General features: G+C 43.0%; 1 protein-coding gene across 1 annotated transcript; it reads left to right on the top strand.

Annotated features, from left to right (window-relative positions):
* The first annotated feature begins 2,129 nt into the window (after positions 1 to 2,129).
* LOC130113829 (troponin I, fast skeletal muscle-like) lies at positions 2,130 to 16,732 on the top strand. The gene is made up of 7 exons (XM_056281489.1): positions 2,130 to 2,213; positions 10,971 to 11,003; positions 11,201 to 11,237; positions 12,995 to 13,123; positions 14,187 to 14,276; positions 15,263 to 15,439; positions 16,240 to 16,732. Exons 2-7 carry the CDS (start codon positions 10,993 to 10,995, stop codon positions 16,318 to 16,320), a joined length of 525 nt encoding a protein of 174 aa, XP_056137464.1. The 5' UTR covers positions 2,130 to 2,213; positions 10,971 to 10,992; the 3' UTR covers positions 16,321 to 16,732.
* Positions 16,733 to 20,944: the final 4,212 nt, after the last annotated feature.

Genomic DNA, 20,944 nt, shown 5'->3' with positions numbered 1-20,944 from the left:
TGTCTAGTACACTATCCACTGTATGGTTGATTTCCATGTGTCAAATACCACAAATGCTGCTAGATGGGCATGAGATTATTCGTATTTCTTGATTGCGCCAGATAGCCCTTGCCAGTCTTTTATCGCTACTGTCCAGGAGAGCTGGTGGGACGGACGCCTCCTATCAGAAAAAAAAAGCCAACATGGCTCACAATACACACAGTCCATCTTCGGAGAACAGCATAGCCATGTGCGAGGGATCTTACAGCCAGAGATTGTTTGCAATAATAGTCATTTGAGAAGTACCTGCCGTTTTTATCTCTGGGAAAGGGTCCCTCAGGTTTGCACGAACCCAAGTCAAGTATGGTCCTCTTCACTGTGGGATCTGTTAAATCCACTGGAAAATTAGCTCTGTCTGATCTGATTCTGATGGACACTTTCTGCATGTGATCTTGTTAGGACCTCTTGATTACCATCATCAGGCTCAGTCTCCATATCTACCTGTTGATCGGGAGGAGTGCAGCTGGTAGCGTTAGGATCCCTGTTGCTAACAACTGATGCACCTACGTTTGTTGAAGTGCTAGCTGCACTGGCATCCCCCGCATTTGTAATCGCTTTCGCAGCCATAAATATTGATGATATTTTCGGGAGTTTTGCTTGATTTTTTTCTTTTCTCATTTTGCCGTTTTTAAGCTCTACTGAGGTATTTTCGCTTTGCTCATTTTGAATTGCTGCTGCAGAATTGCCTTTTCGCGCACAATCTTTCACGCGACATCTCCGCAAGGTTAAACTTCAAAATTATTGGGGTGACTGTGATTGGATAACACAGGCTACCATCTTTTTAAAATGTATTCACTCTAGAAAATTTTTTAAGGCTGATATCGCAATAAGGGTTTGCTTCCTGATTTTTTATTTAAAAAAATAAAATATAATGTTTTGTTATCCAACGTTAGGGGGATATCCAGATCCCCCCCCCCCCCGGCAGTGCGTGCCTTGCAGGCAGTAGACAGTAATTAAGTTTAGGGTTAAGGTTAAGGTGGTAGTAAGTGAGGCTGCTGTACAATGGTGAGGCTGTCTATATCTAATAGCTTGGTTTCTGAGAGAACATTTATGGAGACTTTTCACACTTTATGGGTCCCCCACCTGGTATACCATAGTCTTTATTACTGTGTCATAACATCCTATTACTGATTTGTAACACATTAATAAATGAGTTAACCACTTATAAACCTTTTATGAAGTTTTCCATATCATAAAATTTTACCAAAAATTCACGCAGTTATCCAGGTTGATAGTGAAACTAGAATTTTTTTTTAGGCTGGTTTGACATAACATACTAACCTTAACTTGCAGCACTTTAGCCAACTCAGTGTCCCATACTGCAACAGAATGTTGTCTGTAGCTGGATTCAACACAGGTCCACTAAAATGCAAACCGATCATTTGCCAGAACTTGCCAGATTTCCTTATTTGACCACAATAGTGAGTACATCATACAACTAAACTTTATTTGCCCAAATGATATAGCTACCCAGCATGTGGGAACTGAGCACAAAACTTTTTTTTAGTCTTTTCCCTATTTTTCCATACATCATAGTGTATTTCGACCAAATTAGTCAATGTATCACTTACAACTGACTTTCGTTTGAATATCTAGGAGGATAAATAGAAGTGATTGCATGCTAATGTGCCTTTGCTCTACTTTTTACAGACTTGTTGACACATGGGAATGAACTGATTTAGTTCATCATACATGAGCAATGATGCCGCCGTCATCAGGCATCTATCAACAACACTACACCTCAAAGGTACGGATGGACTGATTATGGCATTTCCTTTCTAAGAAAAAAGCATGTTGTACAATGTTATACCACAAAATATTGGTCTGTATAGTATGATATCCAGCACTGCTGTTATTTACTTATGGCCCTTGATTGATTACCTTTCCATATCTTGCACATGAGAAGCATGATGGCACCAGATAATAAGGATAACAATTTTAAAGGGCGGGTTATTTATAATGAGGGGGGCTGAGGAAGGGGGCAGATGAGACTGTACTGTATTTCATGACCTTGCCAGCTCATTGGTTTGAGTAGTAATCCACTTCCATAAAGAGAAAGTCAAGGATTTAGAGGGCCATTAGAGAATGCAATATATACCTTCTTTACACTTCAACTGCCCGTCCTGCAGTCTGTCTCTATTCAGCTGACAAGCACAGCTTTTCTCAGTAGCAAGGTAAGGAATCATCCTACTGCAATACACCGTTTTGCTGTGTTTACTCCACATCGTCTTGAGACCCTAGTTGTTAGTACAATGTTTTGGTGCATGTAGGTGTCTTCTTTGCATGACTGTTGTGTTGTTATGGTTACTGATGGAAAGCGCTGTGGCTCCATTGGGATGTTTCAATGCAATCTAATTTTAGATTTGAGGTTTTAATCTGCAAGTATTTGGTTTTAGAACTTTTTGCTGAATATTTGACATATACTGGTGGGTTGGAGCCAAGTTAGCGAAGTCAGTGACTGATTGTTACCTAATGGCTGAGGGCTTTTTACAGCATCGCCTTACCCATGATCTCACCCATGACCATGAATGGAGAAAAGCTTCAATGTCACACAAGAAGCCTTATGTCTTGTATAGCGGTGAACAGATAGTGTTCAGTCTTTATAGTCAGTGACAAACTGTTTTCAGATAATGTAAAATCAAATTTACTTGTCTCGAGACACATTTTACTTGCTATCACCGTTACACACATTCTTATTCCTACATGCACGTTAAATGATTTTGTTGGGTTTCACAACTGTTGTGGGTCATGTAAACAGTTTTGATATGTAAAATAAATCACAGCTCTTCTGCATACTGGGCAGGAGAATGCTCAGACGCAGTAAAGCGATGATGTACAGACTAATGATGGGTTGCTGAAAGGCTACACCACTACGAGCCATAAATTTGAAAGTGATCCCTCAGTGTTTATCCTCCTGTCAGCGCCACAGTTTTGGATGGCAACCTGGTCCAGTCTGCTGTGTTTGCTTATATCGGTTCTTGTCCTGACTTCACAGTTGAGGTTGTCCCCTCCCCCAAACAACAAATTTGATTTTTTTCTCTGAGAGATGGACAGCACTTAAATGGTTTTCAAAAACTGAAGCGGCATCCTCTATAATAGAAACCCCTGCAGCATGACGATGGATACACTTGATAGCTGCAATCAATACCCTTACTGATCTGGCAGAATTTTCTCAGGTTTTCTTTTTTCTTGACCTCTTGTCCTAACACAGTGAAATCCTACAACTTAACTCACTTTTCCTTTGAAAGCAGGGCAAGGTTTTAACATACGGATAGTTTTTATTGTGAGGGCTAAACCCATGTCAACTGGACAAAGCATACATGCGCCTGCACAGCCCAGGGTTTATTTTTACATTATGTTCTAATGTCTTGGTCATCTAAAGGATGTTCTAAAAGCCAAGGCTCGGCACCACCGGCTGTGGTGTTAGGTTACCATGAACCCTTCAGAAACAGGGCTTCCATAACACAGGCACTTAAGACAAAATCAGGGTCCGAATTTAGACCCCAGATAATATTTCGTTTCTAGGGAAACACGCTGTCAAGTCAAGGTTGGACGAGGCCCTTCTCTCTTCTAGTTCACAGGTCTCAAAATATACTGTTAGCCTCAGAGAACTGCAACCCCCAGCTGGCTTTACAGCAAACAACCATTTGTTTGTTCTTTACTTAGCTATGTGTTTTAAGATGCCTTTCTTGAGTCGTAGACATCTTTTCTTTTAAGATGACTGTGGCGGGTCTTTTTTTTCCCCCAAATGCTTTTGACATGATGACGACATTAGGAAGGATGTGATTGGGCCTCTGAAGACAAGGAACAGCTGTGGTGCTAGGAATAGGGTCCTAATCTGCTGTGCCATCCCAGGTCATACATACTGGAAGCCTGTTTAAGATATGTGGCACTTTGACGCTCTCAAAGTGTAGTAGAGAGAGGAGACATAAACACTGTCCTGTAATTGAAATGGAACTGATTTGATTCCAGTCACTGTGTGTATGGATTGATTACCCGTTTGTATGCAATGGGAAGATCATGGCTCCAACATTGCTGGGGTGAGAGGCTCTATTTCCTGTGTCGATCACTGGGTAGAGCATGGCTCTAACACTGCAAAGGCTAAGGCTTCTTATCCCAACAGGGCTTTCAATGGCAGAACTGTGTTTGTATTACCAGAACATTTAAAATGGAATGGCCACCAAATATCAGATGTTATCTGATATGAAACTGACCCCTAACTGTCATAGGAAAGTGCTTTCTTTTATTCCTTTTTCTCGTGTATTAATAAAGCTGACACACGTCATACAATGCTCAACAAGATCAAGAAATGTATAATGATGTGACAACACCACAAGACAGGACATGTAGACGAACCCATACTCATTATTTCACATCTTCAATCTTTATCAGATACTTGCATGGGGATTTTAGTCACCCATGGAAGCCATCTTATAAAGAATTCAATTCAGACGTTTGTTAATTCAATTATATTTTGGATAAAATGTCATCACAGTGCACTGATGTTCCCAACTTTTATTCTTCTATTTGATGACTATGATAGCTTACAAGAATGAGTGATGCACATTGTTTTGGATGGTTTTCTGTGGCTGAGTAGGACACAAATGCTGCTAATGCCTGTTAACAGCTGGGCAGAAGTGCGTAGAAAGTGGTTTTCTGGCAATGCTAATGTTGTGTATTTTTGTTGAGAATACAGCGTAATGGAACTGCTGGCAAAGAATTTCTTTAGCAAGTAAACCAATGTGGCAGTGAATGCAACATCAATAGAAGTTGTAATGAGTGGGCCAAACAAGCAAAGCAAAAGCAAAGCTATTTTGGGAAAATTTGGCAGTACAAGAAACAGGGATATGTTTTACAGGGCTGCTACACTTGTATTGGTCCAAGAACCCAAAAAGGGTAGTGCTGAGCAGCTAACAACTAGTAGTCAAATGCAGTTATGGGAGTCAGTTGATTGCTGTTATAGAATGCAGTTGCAGGCTCTTTGACAACCAAATGTGTGTGAACTTGACAGTACAAAGAACAAAAATGAGGACTGACAATCTCTTGCTCAGCACTACGCTAGATTATCAGTCCAGCAAAAAACAACATGTACAGACCTATAAGTGATTACATTGTTTGTAGCATCACTGCAGCTACATCGACTTAGCCTGCTTCTAGCTTTCACAAACTTTAACTACACCAAAAATCAAAAATACCGCTTTCAGCACCCGTATCAGTGTTTGCAAGGCTATGTTAAAATACGTTTTCACTAAATAACGAAAGTTTCAAACCAAAAAACAAGAGTAATTACGTAAGATTACTCTTATGTTAAAAGAAGATATACTCGTGGCCTGCAGAGATAACATTTATCATAGTTTATTATGCAAGTCATATCAAATTCAATTAGTGTATGTATGCCTTTATATCAGACATTCCCAGAGACTGGGTCACAATCCGCAGGTGGGTTGCAGGAGATTTTATTTTGTCACCAAATAAAATCTCCTGCAACAGAGCTGCAAATAAAATTTGCAGAATTTCATCCATAGGCATTTATTTAAGATTTATATCTGCAGTACATCTTTAAACTACACGAGGGAGCTTGTTGGTATTTCTAAAACACTCATGGTTTCCACCAGAAATAAGACTGAACGCTGCACCCGATATGCACGTTGCACTCTCCTCTTGTACACCGGACTGGAATTAGTGAAGGGTGGACCGATTCTTTTCAGGGAATTGGTTCTTTTGAATTGATACATATAAATGTATAGAACCTTGAACCTTTTTCAGTTTTGATACTTTTTGCAAAACATGGTGTCAATTTCTCTGTAACACTCCGTTATAGTACATGTATGTTTGACAGCTAGAGCTGCCAGCTCCACAAACTTTCTCTTAAATGCATTACCAGTCGTCATGTATAAGTTTACAACAATAAAAATAAAATTCGCAATGATTTACTCATCTAAGCATCTTCAACTCTGCCACCTCCAGCTCCGTCTCCTGTCTTTTCGTCAGTGCCACTGTCTCCAAACCATACAACATAGCTGGTCTCACAACCATCTTGTAAATGTTCCCTTAAACTCTTGCTGGTACCCTTCTGTCACATATCACTCCTGACACTCTTCTCCATCCATTCCACCTTGCCTGCACTCTCTTCTTCACCTCTCTTCTGCACTACCTGTTACTTTGAACAGTTGACCCCAAGTATTTAAACTCATCCATCTTCCTCACCTCTACTCCTTGCATCCTCACCATTCCGCTTTCCTCTTTCATTCACGCATATGTATTCCATCTTACTCCTACAGACTTTCATTCCTCTTCTCTCCAGTGCATACTTCCACTCCTCCAGGCTCTCCTCAACCTACACCCTACTCTCGCTACAGATCACAATGTCCTCCGCGAACATCATAGTCTACGGAGACTCCTGCCTGATCTCGTCCATCAACCTGTCCATCACCATTGCAAACAGGGAAGGGCTCAGAGCCAATCCTTGATGTAATCCCACCTCGACTTTGAACCCATCTATCAATCTTACAGCACATCTCACCACTGTCACACTGCACTCATACACATCGTGCACCGCCCCTACATACTTCTCTGCCACTCCCGACTTTCAAATACGATACCACACCTCCTCTCTCGGCACCCTGTCATATGCTTTCTCTAAATCCACAAAGACACAATCTAACTTCTGACCTTCTCTATACTTCTCCATCAACATCCTCAAAGCAAACATCACATCTGTGGTGCTCTTTCATGGCATGAAACCATACTGCTGCTCGCTGATCATCACCTCTCCTCTTAACCTAGCTTCTATTACTCTTTCTCATATCTTCATGCTATGGCTGATCAACTTTATACCTCTGTAGTTGCTACAGTTCTGCACATCGCCCTTATTCTTGAAAATCATTACCAGTATGCTTCTTCTCCACTCCACAGGCATCCTCTCACTTTCCAAGATTGTGTTAAACAATCTAGTTAAAAACTCCACTGCCATCTCTCCTAAACACCTCCATAGGTTTGTCATCTGAACCACCTGCCTTTCCACTCTTCATCCTTTTCTTAGCTGCCCTTACTTCCTCCTTGCTAATCCACCGCACTTCCTGGTTCACTATCCCCACATCATCCAACCCTTTCTCTCTCTCGTTTTCTTCATTCATCGGCCCCTCAAAAGTACTCCTTCCAACACTCTCTCCTCATTTTTCAGCACATTTCCATCTCTATCCTTGATCGCCCTAACCTGCTGCACATCCTTCCCAGCTCGATCCCTGTTTAGCCAATCGGTACAAGTCCTTTTCTCCTTCCTTAGTGTCCAACCTCTCATGTAACTCACCATACGCCTTTTCCTTTGCCTTCGCCACTTCTCTCTTCGCCTTATGCCTCATCTCTTTGTACTCCTGTCTACTTTCCTCTCTCTGACCATCCCACTTCTTCCTCACCAAACTGTTCCTCTGTATACTTTCCTGTACTTCCTCATTCCACCTCTAAGTGTCATTGTCTTCATTCCTCTGTCCAGATGACATACCAAGTATCTTCCTTGCTGTCCCCCTCACCATTTCTGCAGTGCTTGCCCAGCCATCCAGCAACTCTTCACTACCACCCCAGTGTCTGTCTTAGCTCTTCTATGAGCTCTACACAACAGTCTTCCTTCTTCAACTTCCACCATTTGATCCTTAGCTCTGCCTTCACTCTCTTCCTTTGCTTGATCTCTAAAGTCATCCTACAGACCACCATCCAATGCTGCCTTGCTATGTTCTCCCGTGTCACCATCTTGCAGTCTCCAACCCCTTTCAGATTGCGTCTCCTGCATAAGATATAGTCCACCTGTGTGCACTTTCCTCCACATCACCCTGTGTTCCTCCTTCTTCTTGAAATACATATTAACCACAGCCATTTCTATCCTTTTCGCAAAATCCACCATCGTCTGTCCTTCCACATTTCTCTCCTTGACAACATACCTGCCCATCACCTCATCACTTTTGCTCCCATCACCAACATGCCCATTGAAGGCTGCTCCAATCACCAATTTCTTCTCCTTGAATACACCCTCTACTACTTCATCCAACTCACTCCAGAATTCTTCTTTCTCTTCCATCTCACACCCAACTTTTGGGACATGTGCGCTGATAACATTCATCATCACACCTGTGATTTCCAGCTTCATACTCATCACTGTCCGACACGCTCCACCTCCAACACACTCTTGACATACTCTTCCTTCAGAATAACCCCATTTCTCCTCCTATCCACACCATGGTAGAATAGTTTGAACCCACCTCCAATGCTCCTGGCCTTACTCCCCTTCCACCTGGTCACTTGCACACATAGTATATCTACCTTCCTTCTCTCCAGCATGTCAGCCAGCTCTCTCCCTTTACCAGTCATAGTGCCAACATTCACATTTCTCACTCTTGCCTCCACAATCCTCTGTCACTGCCTCTGGACATGCCTTCCCCCTCTCCTCCTTCGCCCAGCAGTAGCATAGTTTCCACCAGCACCTTGCCGGCCAAAAGTACTAGTGGCGGTCATTGATATCGCAGGCCTCGACTGACCTAGTATGGAAATCTGATTTATGATCTGCATATTTGATTTGGCAAAGATTTTACGCTGGATGCCCTTCCTGACGCAACCCTCCCCATTTATCCGGGCTTGGGTTTGGCACTAAGAATGCACTGGCTTGTGCATCCTCAGTGGCTGGGTTCCATCACTAACTGGAATGCAATACTAACAAGCAAGCAGGCCGACCTATCACATTAGCAACGTGTAAGTAAAATTAATATGCACAATTATATATTTGGAGTAAGCCTAAAAAGAAAATATTCAGGATAAGGAAATATAGGCCTAAAAAGAAAATATTCAGGATGAGGAAATAACACATTAATGGGCCTAATGAGATCTGATGTGGAATAGACCTTATGTGGTTAACGATTTGATTGTTAACTGTTTAAATAGATTGACTATTTGATAACAATCACTGCACTTAAACACAAGCCTACTTGTTCTGATAATACTCATGAGCATTTCAAAAAACGTTCAACAAGAAGCATGTTTTTGATAGCACTGAATATTCATATTGTTCTGATAATTGTAATTATAAAATTGAATCTAATATGAAAGGTTAGCGTACATTGTTTATTTTACTGATGACAGAAAAAAACAAGAGCCTGTTAACTCCACATAAATGCAATTGTTTTGTCTCATTTATAAAGTATTTAAAATGTTTGTATTGTTTTACTGATGAGAGGAAGTAAAAATAATGAGATAGCCTACTAACTCTGCCTAAATGCATTTATTTGGTCTCATTTATGAAGTATTTAACATGTGTTTATGCTTTTAATAATGCGTGCATAAAATGAAGTCATGATTTATCAAATAAATATCTCTTCAAAATGGCTGGTTTACCTTTTCAAGACAATATATAAGGTGATGCGGAAATGGCAGTAGAAATTGTCAGTAATGTTCATTTATGCACAGATTCACTCTTTTCACGATTTATAGATAAGGCCTATTGTGAATTGGGTTGGGATGGTTTGTGATTTTCAAAAAGTGGGTCCCTAGAAAAAGTTTTGGAAGCACTGTGCTTAATATCTTCAGTAGCAAAGGATAGGAGATTCAAATCACAAAATCAGCCAAATAATGCAACATATCCATATCACAGACAAATGACAGGGTCAAATGACATATCACACTATGACAGGGTGCCAAGAGAGGAGGTGTGGTATTGTATGAGGAATATGTAGGAGTGGTGCAGGATGTGTATGAGGGAAGTGTGACAGTGGTGAGGTGTGCAGTTTGAATGACAGATGGGTTCAAGGTTGAAGTAGGATTACATCAAGGATCGGCTCTGAGCCCCTTCTTGTTTGCAGTGGTGAGGGACAGGTTGACGGACAAGATCAGGCAGGAGTCTCTGTTGACTATGATGTTCGTGGATGACATTGTGATCTGTAGCGACAATAGGGAGCAGGTTGAGCAGAGCCTGGAGAGGTGGAGGTATGCACTGGAGAGAAGAGGAATGAAAGTCGGTAGGAGCAAGATGGAATACATATATGTGAATGAGAGGGAGGACAGTGGAATGGTGAGGATGCAAGAAGTAGAGGTGATGAAGGTGGATGAGTTTAAATACTCGGGGTCAACTGTCAATAGTAACGGGGAGTGTAGAAGGGAGGTGAAGAAGAGAGTGTAGGCAGGGTGGAGAAGAGTGTCAGGAGTGATTTGCGACAGAAGGGTACCAGCAAGAGTTAAAGGGAAGGTTTACAAGATGGTTGTGAGACCAGCTATGTTGTATGGTTTCGAGACAGTGGCACTGACGAAAAGACAGGAGGCGGCGCTGGAGGTGGCAGAGTTGAAGATGCTAAGCTTTTCATTGGGAGTGTTGAAGAAGGACAGGATTAGGAATGATTATATTAGAGGGACCGCTCAGGTTGGATGGTTTGAAGACAAAGCAACAGAGGCAAGATTGAGATGGTTTGGACATGTGTGGTGGAGAGATGCTGGGTATATTGGGAGAGGGATGCTGAATATGGAGCTGCCAGGGAAGAGAAAAAAGGAAGGCCAAAGAGGAGGTTTATGGATGTGGTGAGAGGACATGCAGGTGGCTGGTGTGACAGAGAAAGATGCAGAGGACAGGAAGAGATGGAAACAGATGATCCGCTGAGGTGACCCCTAACAGGAGCAGCCGAAAGTAGCAGTTGTAGATCAATATCACAGACAAAACCACATGTGCATGTCATGTCGAGTGCAAATAGTAGAAGGGCACAATAATAGCAGACACCAGTGATAGTGATATAACTCACTGTACATTACATTACCAAAGAATGATGGGGCTTAGTGCCTTTGTCAGGAGCCAGGGGAAATTTAATGAACTGTGAGAAGTGCAACATTTAGTCTGTGCCACTGTCACACAGTAATAACATTATGTGACTGTTGTTACATGTCTGTTTTTCTCTCGTTGTTAGGTGTGGGGATATAGCCACCAAAATGGCCACTGAGTAAGTACACCCACCTGCATTCTTATGGAATTAGATCAGTTTTGTTGCTAATTAGGTTTTCGCACTACCAGGAATTTGACAGTGATTTATTGCAAATTGTATGATTTTTTCTATTTTGACTGTGAATTCTGTGATTTCCACACCTCTTATTTTTGGCATTAAAAAAACATGCTGCTACTCTCTACTTTCTTTTGCAGGAAAAGATTGTCCTCTAGCCGCAAGCACAACCTGAAAGTAAGTCACAAATCATATTTTTCTGATAGTGCTCACATCTTTAGCAGTGGGCTTGTTGCTTGGCAAAGCACACTATCTTTTTTTTACATATGCACACATGAAACACCGAAACATTCAGCATCTTATGGTCCAAGTTGCTTATATTCTTCTTGGCGATACTTAAGTTTTAAGCAAATTAACTTTACAGTTTGAAAAATTCCCCATAAAAAGGAAAGGTGGAATGCTCTCCCAGTTTCAGATGTCCTGCTGTATGTAAAACACTTTTCTGTATTTCTTTTCCCTCTGTCATAATTTAAGGACTCTTCCCTGCTTTTGTGTACTATTTTTATGTTTGATACTGTTTTATACTGAATCTTTAACTTTCATTGTAAAACATTTTCTCGTAGATTGGAAAATCAACAGCTGATGATGTCTCAAGTCACTTCATGAGCCTCATAGACTTCTTCCTCTTTTCTTTCTTTCCTTCTTTCCTTCAATTGTACGTCATATTGACATAGCCCCCTTGAATTTTTCTGAGCAATCAGTGAACTACAGTCATCTTAATATCCCTCTTTTACACATTTTTTCTTACACATATACAATCTTGGGATGAGTTTTCAAACTAATCCTATCATTGAAGTTTTTGAATAATAATGAACAACACTTTCTGTTTTTCATTCTTTCCTCCTTCTCTTCTCCCCTCCTGGTTAATGAGCTAGTTAAACTTCCTATGATTTTAGAAGTTTATTTAACCTAAAATAGCACTCCAACTACCTATGTACTAATAACTTGTTTTAAAGGTATCTGAAGTACATTCCTCATGTTTCTTAAAATCATTCTCTGTATCGTAATGACAAAACTTCATGTGTTTTCTCTTGGCTCTCAGCCAACCCACACTTGCTCTCTGGGAAATGTACTTTTCTTATTCTTTTTCTAATAAGCTGTCTAAGCTATAAATGCCATTATCTTTTAAAATCTTCAGCGCTTTAAGGTTGTTTGTGCTTCTGTTCCAATTTTGTGTATGACTTATGCCTTTTGAGATATTTAACTGTTTTTAGTGAAAAATAGAAATTAATGGTGGACTGTTTAGAATATCCTAGAAGTGTAGAAGACCAATGATCTCTCACATTACTCTGAAATGAATAGACTGAACTTACCATTCAGCTGAAGCAAGCAAACAAATTTCTCTCAGAAATCCAAAGGAACTGAATCAAGTGCAATTGGACGTGGTTATATATCCGTGAAGACGTTTTGCCTCATCCAAGAGGCTTCATCAGTTCGTGCCTTTCTGACTAGACCAAGCTAGTCTGATTGGCTGGTGATGAAACTCAGATATTTAGCCTCTTTGGAGTCATTATCAGAGCTATTAATGTGTTCCGATGTTTATCGGAACACAAAAGAGCCATTGACATCAGTAGCTCTGATAACGACTGTCGTTGCTAAACATCGGAACACAAAAGAGCCATTGACATCAATAGCTCTGATAACGACTCCAAAGAGGCTAAATATCTGAGTTTCATCACCAGCCAGTCAGACTAGATTGGTCTAGTCAGAAAGGCACGAACTGATGAAGTCTCTTGGATGAGAGGCGAAACGTCTTCATGGATATATAACCAAGTCCAGTTGCACTTGATTCAATTCCTTTGGATAACTATGACCTGGATGAATTCACAGACTCCCTCAGAAATGTTTCTGTTTGGTAGTTTTCCCCCTTTTTGTGTTGATAAGTGCCTTAGTATTTCTTTATAACTAAAATGAGATGATGGTGTCCTCTACAGAGTTGCATGCTCGGTGTCGCAAAGGACTTACTGGAAGCTGAAGCAAATGTAAAGGCTGACGAGAGGGAAAAGTACTTGTCAGAGAAGTGCCCTCCTCTGGATTTGCCTTATTCTAAGGATGAGCTGATGGTAAACTATCTCTCTATGTTTCACTGTCAGAGGAGGTTGTCAGGCTTCATTAGACAATTTATATCATGTAGGGGTTAGTTAAATAGGAATTCAAAGAAGGTTGAATCAGTTCATTTGGATACAATGTTAACTGACACATACATTTCATCACTCATCTAAGTGACATCTTCAGTCTCAATGAAGATGTCACTTAGATGTCTGAATATGTCACTTCAGATGAGTGATGAAATGTTTCTCTCCTCTCAATAAACATTGTGTCCAGACGAACTGATTCAACTTTTCTTGATGTTCTTACCTGGATTATTGAGCACGCATAAAGACATAAAAGGGAATTATTGAAACCTAATATTGGACCTTGAAAAATGAGACTGCACATCTGCATATCAGACTAGGGTACTACAACAGCAGTGAATCAAGTTAAAATGTTTGAAGACTGCAGTACATACTGACACACACACACACACACACACACACACACACACACACACACACACACACACACACACACACACACACACACACACACACACACCACAAGAACACCAGGGACTCCAACAGATTAACATAGTACAGGGTACAGTTAATACTGTGTTACTATACTATACATAGCACTCTATATATAAATAGTAGACCATTCATATCACTCAGGATACTGACAACAGGCTATCCATATCCCTCCGTAAATAGACAGTAGACTGTATATATCATTCCAATGTGATGCTCATACTCCTTTCAGATGAACTGAATCCACTGATTATCAAGAAACAACCCTCCTCAAAGTTCTCATTGTCTTTTAAGTCCTAAAAGGAGACTCATTATTCCTGTGAAGAAGTTGAAGAAAAGAGCAATAAACGTTGTCTCTGGACTAGCCTAACAGGTTCAGCGTAGCAGATTGACTACAGTAGCAGAAGTAGTTACTCATAGTAGTGTATAAAATTTCCTACTCAGGTTTATTATTCTCAGAGCAACGGAAACATCTGCTGGGAAAACTTGTCCTACTGTTTCATGTTTTTGTCATAATATCTTGCCAAACACAGTTAACAAAACGTTGTTTCCTCTTAAGGAACTTTGCACAAAACTGCATCAGCAAATTCACATCAGTGAGGAAGAGAAGTACTGCATCGAATTTAAACTGAAACTGGTCCTAGATGAGGTAAGGCCTCTCTAGCTTTAGCCAAGTCTTTACATTTGTCCTGTTACACCCCTACTGAATGTTTTACATACTGGAAAACGGAGAGACCAGTGGAATGTTGGGAAATTTAGAATCTACTACTACTACCACTTTCAGCTGCTCCCATTAGGGGTCGCCACAGCGGATCATCCATTTCCATCTTTTCCTGTCCTCTGCATCTTCCTTTGGCATGCCAGCCACATGCATGTCCTCCCTCACCACGTCCATAAACCTCCTCTCTTTCTTGAGAAATTTGGTGTGATTGGTAAATTGGGAAAATCTATTTACACTACCACTTTGGACATTAATATTGAGTTCTAGTGATCTGATGAAATTATGAAAATTGTTTTGAAAAGTGTCCATCTCTATGTGGTGGGTTAATAACTTGAATATATTTCCTGTTTGAGAAGACGAATTAATTATTTTCACGAGTGAGATAGTTCATTTATGGAATCCCAATCACAATCTACGGCTACTAATTGTACTGTTATATCATATGTGTATTGCATGCTGTCATGATTGTCTCTACATCTAGAATGTGCTCAACCGCTGCACTTTGCTGTTATACTGTTTGCCTCCTATAGTCCTCTGCAAAGTTGGATGCTACTATTGGTAATGTTTTGGACCCAGCATATGAATTATGATTTTTCAGAACCTCCATTTAGGTTTGTTTTGCTCACCTTACACATGTGGCTCCAACTTTATGCAACCTTTTATGCGCAATTGCAGGTATGGGGGGCGCTGTTGTCTTTTACTCTATTTACCCATTTTGGAGAGTGTAATGTGAATTTTATGTAAATGTAAAGCCCTGTTAGACTTAACTGTAATATAGAGATGTGTAAATAAACTTCACTTAACTCCTGAAAGTTTTATTTTTTGCCCTTTTTTGTTTCTGTTGGTTGCTACCATTATGGTTCCCTACTGCAACATTTCACCTTTCCCATGTCCTGTCCCAAATCAACTCAAAGGTCTTGGACCTCAACATCAAGATCGTCGACCTGAGAGGCAAATTCAAGAAGCCCAAGCTGAAGAAAGTGCGTATGTCCGCTGATGCCATGCTCAAAGCTCTGCTGGGCTCCAAGCATACAGTGAACATGGACTTGAGGTCCAACCTCAAACAAGTGAAGAAGGAGGTCAAAGAGGAGGTGGGTACTTTACAAAGGAGTGGGTGTGATCTTAAAACTTCAACTCAATGGCTTGTCTTGTGTTCTTCTTTGGTCAGCTTCCTTTTCTCTCCCATCTGTGTTTCTGTTCCACATCTTGAAGGGATACTTCAATAGGGTCAGACGAACTTGTGGATATCTTTTGTATGTCTATGCAATCAGTTTGAAGGTATGTTGGATGATGAGTTTAGCCTAGCTTAGCTTAACTGTTGGATGCCTACCAGGATCGATGGCAGCGCCTGTCAAAAGAAAGGAAAAACACCTTCTCCCAAGCCTATCGTAAATGCTGATATTGATATTTGATAGCGTTAACGAATGCTCTAAACCGTTTTCACAAATACATGCAAAATCCTGTAATTTAGATAACGGTTTTGAACTATTTTGCCAATATACACAATCCTCTTCTATGATGGAAAAAGATGCATATCCATCTTCTTCTACCGCGGAAAAAGACGGCCAGGATCTTCCGGGCTATTGAATTAAGCTATGCTAAACTCACCATTAAATGTACACCTTCAAACTTCATGCAGACTTAAAAAAGGTATCCATGAATTTGTCTATGTATATAAGATACAAAGTAAAAACACTGGAAAACCAAACTATGCCAATAATTTCGCAATTCTTACTTTCTTGTTACATTTGTAGTGGAATTTTGATAGAACTGTTCATCTTTTTTGTTTCTCTATTTTTTTCCATCTCACCTGGCGTCAATATTTGATTGTTTTCATTTACATTTTTCTATCTGCGCTATCTAAAATAATCTGAATATTCTCTGTTTTCAGGACAAGCAACTGCGTGATGTTGGAGACTGGCGTAAGAACATTGAGGACAAGTCTGATAGGAAGAAGATGTTTGACAGTTAAAGTTAACTGACGATTGATATTTGGGCTCTGTGTGTTTGGATGGGACAGGAATCTAGCCTGATGTGTTTGCAAGTGCAGGATTCTATTATGAAATGCTACAAACCCGTTTTGGAAAATAAAAAAGATGAAAAAAAAACATGTTACTTGGAAGTTCATTATTTAAAGTCTTTACCGTGTTATTGTTTTGTTAACCATGAGGACATCAGTCACCAACTATTGTTTAAGATGTACCATCGTGTTTTGCATTTACATTTTGATGTAACAAAAAACAGTGAGGAGTACCATATTTAAAAGTTACGGCATATGTACCAAGATATTTGTCTGTATGATCATCTCATGTTTAGTTCTGTTAAGATGAGACGTCCCTTCTTTTCAAACGGTAGAGATCACATTAAAACAAAAAAAAATTTGACGGTTCTTACACTTCTCCCTGTCTCATTAAGTATTGTGATGAACTGTGATGAACTGGCAGATGAGTGTGAGGTTTTGTGTGTGTGTTAAAGCATGCATGGGCTGGAGCATGTCCTCCATCATGCCCATGTCTCCATTTCTGCACACACTGCAGAACATCTACAGCCTTTTCATATTTATCCAAAGGGGAAAAAAATCACTGAGGTGTAGTTTGTTCTTATCAAATATCAACACTTCATGTAGATCTTTCTGCCTATTCCTATTGCTTATAAATTCATTTCTTTTAGTAATGCTTCAAACGTCTGTTCTGCGAACACCTCACCACTTAAACTCAATTTTCTGGGTGTAAAATGAAGGCTAGAGTAGTTGTTGAGCATACCTGTAAAACATTACAGGTATGCTCTTTACAACGAATTTTGTTTTTTTCGAGCTAGGAAGAGCTAGGTAGACAACCATCGCTTCCAGTGAGACCAGGCTGTATTCTTGCCCTCTCCAGGAACGTAGGGTCTCACTACTATTTCTCATCCCCAGAGGGGTCAAACAAAGTCTCTGAAGTGACTTGGAGGCCTTCTCTGCCTTCGTGGATGCACCGCCTGGAGGGCTGGAGACAAGAGAACAGGGACTGAGGACTCAGCCACCGGAGGAGGGACAGACATCTTCCAACAGAGGCCGATGCTGTGCCCCCACCCACTGATGTACAGGCTGAAGGTGAGCGTCCTGCTCCTGCTGCTGTCTCCACTCTGCCATGTCCACTGTCTGCAGCTCCCGGCAGATGAATCCTCCACCTGTTGCACTGCAGCACAGCCCTCCTCTTCCTCGCGCAGCTCTCTCTCACAGGCCTCTCTCCGCTCACAGTAGCAGGATCCATCTGCGGCACACAGGCAGCATCAGAGACCATTGGTGTGACGTGCCCCAGCCCTGCACTCCATATTCAAGTTGAAAGCCTGGAGCTCCTCTAACCATCTGGCAACCTGCCCCTCTGGCTCCTTGAAGTTCATGAGCCACTGAAGAGCAAAGTGGTCAGTCCTCACAGTGAAAGGCAGGCAACACAGGTAGTACTTGAGTGCTTGATTGACAGCACCACTGCTAAGAGCTCCCTGTGGGTGACGCAGTAGTGCCGCTCAGCCTTGTTGAATGCTCAGCTGAAGTACGCCGCCACTTGCTCCCTCTCAGGCCCCACCTGAGAAAGCACACCTCCCACACCCATGCTGCTAGTGTCTGTGTCCAGGATGAAGGGCAAAGTGGGGTCGGCTGTAGCGAGCACCAGAGCCTCACTCAGGGCACGCTGACGGCTGCTGAACGCCCCCCTGACATTGCTCAGTCCACACAGTCTCTATCTTTCTGTAGAAGCTGAAACAGGGGGGCAGTGCATGACAAACTCCACACAAACCTCCTGTAATATGAGTCCAGGCCTAAGAAGCTCGTCAGCTGTTTCTGGTTGGTGGGGGTGGGCCAGTCTGTGACAGCCTGCACCTTTTCCTCCATGGTGCCGATGCCCTTCCCCCCCACCTTGTGCCCCAAAAATGATACCTCTCTCTGCATAAAGTGGCACTTCTTGGGTGCAGCTTTAGGCCAGATGTTCTGATCCTTTCCAGCACTAGCCACAGGGATCCCAGGGCAGCCTCAAAGGTGCTGCTATGCACCAGGATGCCATCAAGGTAAACTAGGCACTGCTGTCAGGGAATACCAGCTAGCACCTTGTCCATCAATCTCGCGAAAGTGGCAGGGTCATTACAACATCCAAAGCTGAGGACCACGAATTGCCACAACCCCCACCCCGTACAGAAGGCTGTCTTGGGTCTGGCCTCTGGAGCGAGAGGTACCAGCAGGACCCTGAGACCAGGTCCAGGGACTCATTGATGCGAGGGAGGGGGTATCAATCTTTCTTGGTTACCCCATTCACCGGCCTGTAGTCTGAGCAGAGCTGCCAACCACCTTTCTTCTTGCGGATCATGATGACTGCTGCTGCCCAGGGGCTGTCAGAAGGCTTGATGATGTCTACCTGCAGCATGGTCAACACAGCTTCATCACAAGCCTGCTGACGAGCCAGAGGGAAGTGGTGGAGGCAACACTTGATAGGCCATGTGTCCCCCGTCTCGAGCTCATGCTGTACAAGGTTGAGTCCTCCCCACCACCTCTTCACTCATGGCAAAATTGCCCTTGAACTCCAGTAGCAGTTGCCACAGGTGCTCCTGCTGCTGGGGGTTTTAGGCTGCCACAGTTCTTCCTCCCTACCTCCCTTACTGCAGAGAGCGCCCCCTCCTCTCCCGTCTGGGGCTTCAGGGATGGGGCTGGAGCTGAGTGGCTCATATTGGGGGTGATGGAGGGGGGCTCGCGTAGGTAGGCGTCACAGGAGAATGAGACAAGAAGGGGGAGTTGCTGAACAAAGTCTCCACTGCACTAGTGGTTGGTGGGAAAAGTCTGACAGGAGGCATGGTAGGGATATCAATGGGGGCCATAGTGACAGCAGGCCCCCCTTTGAAACTCACTGTGCCTCCTTCTAGGTAAAGCTGGCAGCCCATAGCCCTCAAAAAAATCCAAACCCAGGATACACGGGGTCCTGCATCACGGCTATTCACATCGGGTGACGCACCGACCTACCCCCTACAGTTACAGTTAACATAACTTTGCCTTTCAGAGGTGCTAGCCAGCTCACTCGCAGCCATGGGCAGTTGCACAGTGGTGGGCTCAAACTGAGGTGGGCTCAAACTGAGCCCAGCCCGGCACCACATCTAGCTTCACCAAGGTCACGGTCAATCCTGTGTCCACTAGAGCAGAGCAGCACACCCCCTCCACTATGACAGGGACATAACATGAGTCCCCAACACAGGTGAACCCCCACCACGATGACAGGCTCCAGACAACTGTTATCATCTGCTTCTGGAGGGAGTGGAGCCTCGCTCCCCAGGCTATGCTGCTGAGCCTCTCCTGTCAACGGTGCGGCTTGAGAAAACAGGGATGGAGTTGGGGTTTGGGCTGGGGTCCGCATATCCCCCTCTACGCAGGCCCCTAGCCATTTCCCTGAGCCCTTGGTGACTTGGGTACCCCCTGACCAAATGCCCTGGCTGACCACACCCCCAGCAGACTCTGGGGCCCAGGCGAGGCCTACATATTGTCTGTGGTGATACAGCCCGTATCAGTTCAGTTACTTCAGCCATCCATGCCATCCTCTCTCCTGCTACGGAACACTCTACTGCAGCCCTCACAGCAGGTGGGCTCTCCTTGTGAGAGTTCCCAGCAGCCACACCCCACACACTCCCGCTCTCCACAGTCATCTCCAAGGCTGCCTGCAAAGTCTGTGGATGCTGCAGCTACACTTGGACACACAAGTCATTGGGGAAGAGGGCTCCGATGAACTGGTCCTGCGCCAGCTCACTCTGTACCTCCAGGGGCATATGTGCATATGCCCACGGCATCAGGCTCCCTATGTCATTGGCAAACACCCACAGTGGCTCTCCAGATTTTCGGCATCGATTACTCAGTTCATTACGCAGGAGCTCAGGCCATAAACACTGTCCAAACAGTTTCTGCTGGGCCCACACCAAAGCTCCATAATTATGTCCTCTCCTGGCTAAGCAGCAGCAGACAAGACAGAGGCACAAATCAGCGAGGCACAAAACCAGCTGTACGGCTTTAGTCGCCATTGAGCACTCCTCTGCCTGGGCTAAAAGTTCGAATTGGGTATGGAATGCCTCCCAGTCTGCTCTACTGGAGTACTTGGGCGTTTTGACAGCTACTGGGTGATGGGCGCCACCATGTTTGTTAACATCCCGAGCCTTGACCTGTGTCCCACAGCCGGTGGAAGAAGAAACGGCACGAAATGCCAATGAGGGAGTCATGCCCCGTCAGCAGCCATCCTCGCCGCAGACTCCCTCAGGCGATTCTCCGCCTCACGTGGAGCTCTCCCGAGCTCCCTAACCATGTCCTCCGACTAACCGCATGCTCCTTTCTCCTCTCTAGCTTTCCTCTGCTCCTTCTTCACTCCCGTCCCATGGTAGCAATCCATGACAAGCAGCTAGCAATCCAGCCAACTCACTGACACTAAATGCTAGGCTAGCTCCCGACAGGAATGTCGCCCCTCGACAAACGATGTTCACTTCTGACACCAACGTAGTGTGTCACTTAGGAGTTGGAGACAAGAGTTGAATTCTCGAATTATTTGGTTTATTAAACCATACGAAACACACGGCGCATCAATGTCTCCTTCCACAAA

The sequence above is a fragment of the Lampris incognitus genome, chromosome 6, assembly GCF_029633865.1.
Source record: "Lampris incognitus isolate fLamInc1 chromosome 6, fLamInc1.hap2, whole genome shotgun sequence".
Taxonomy (NCBI): domain Eukaryota; kingdom Metazoa; phylum Chordata; class Actinopteri; order Lampriformes; family Lampridae; genus Lampris; species Lampris incognitus.
This window is presented reverse-complemented; position numbering and strand designations above follow the sequence as displayed.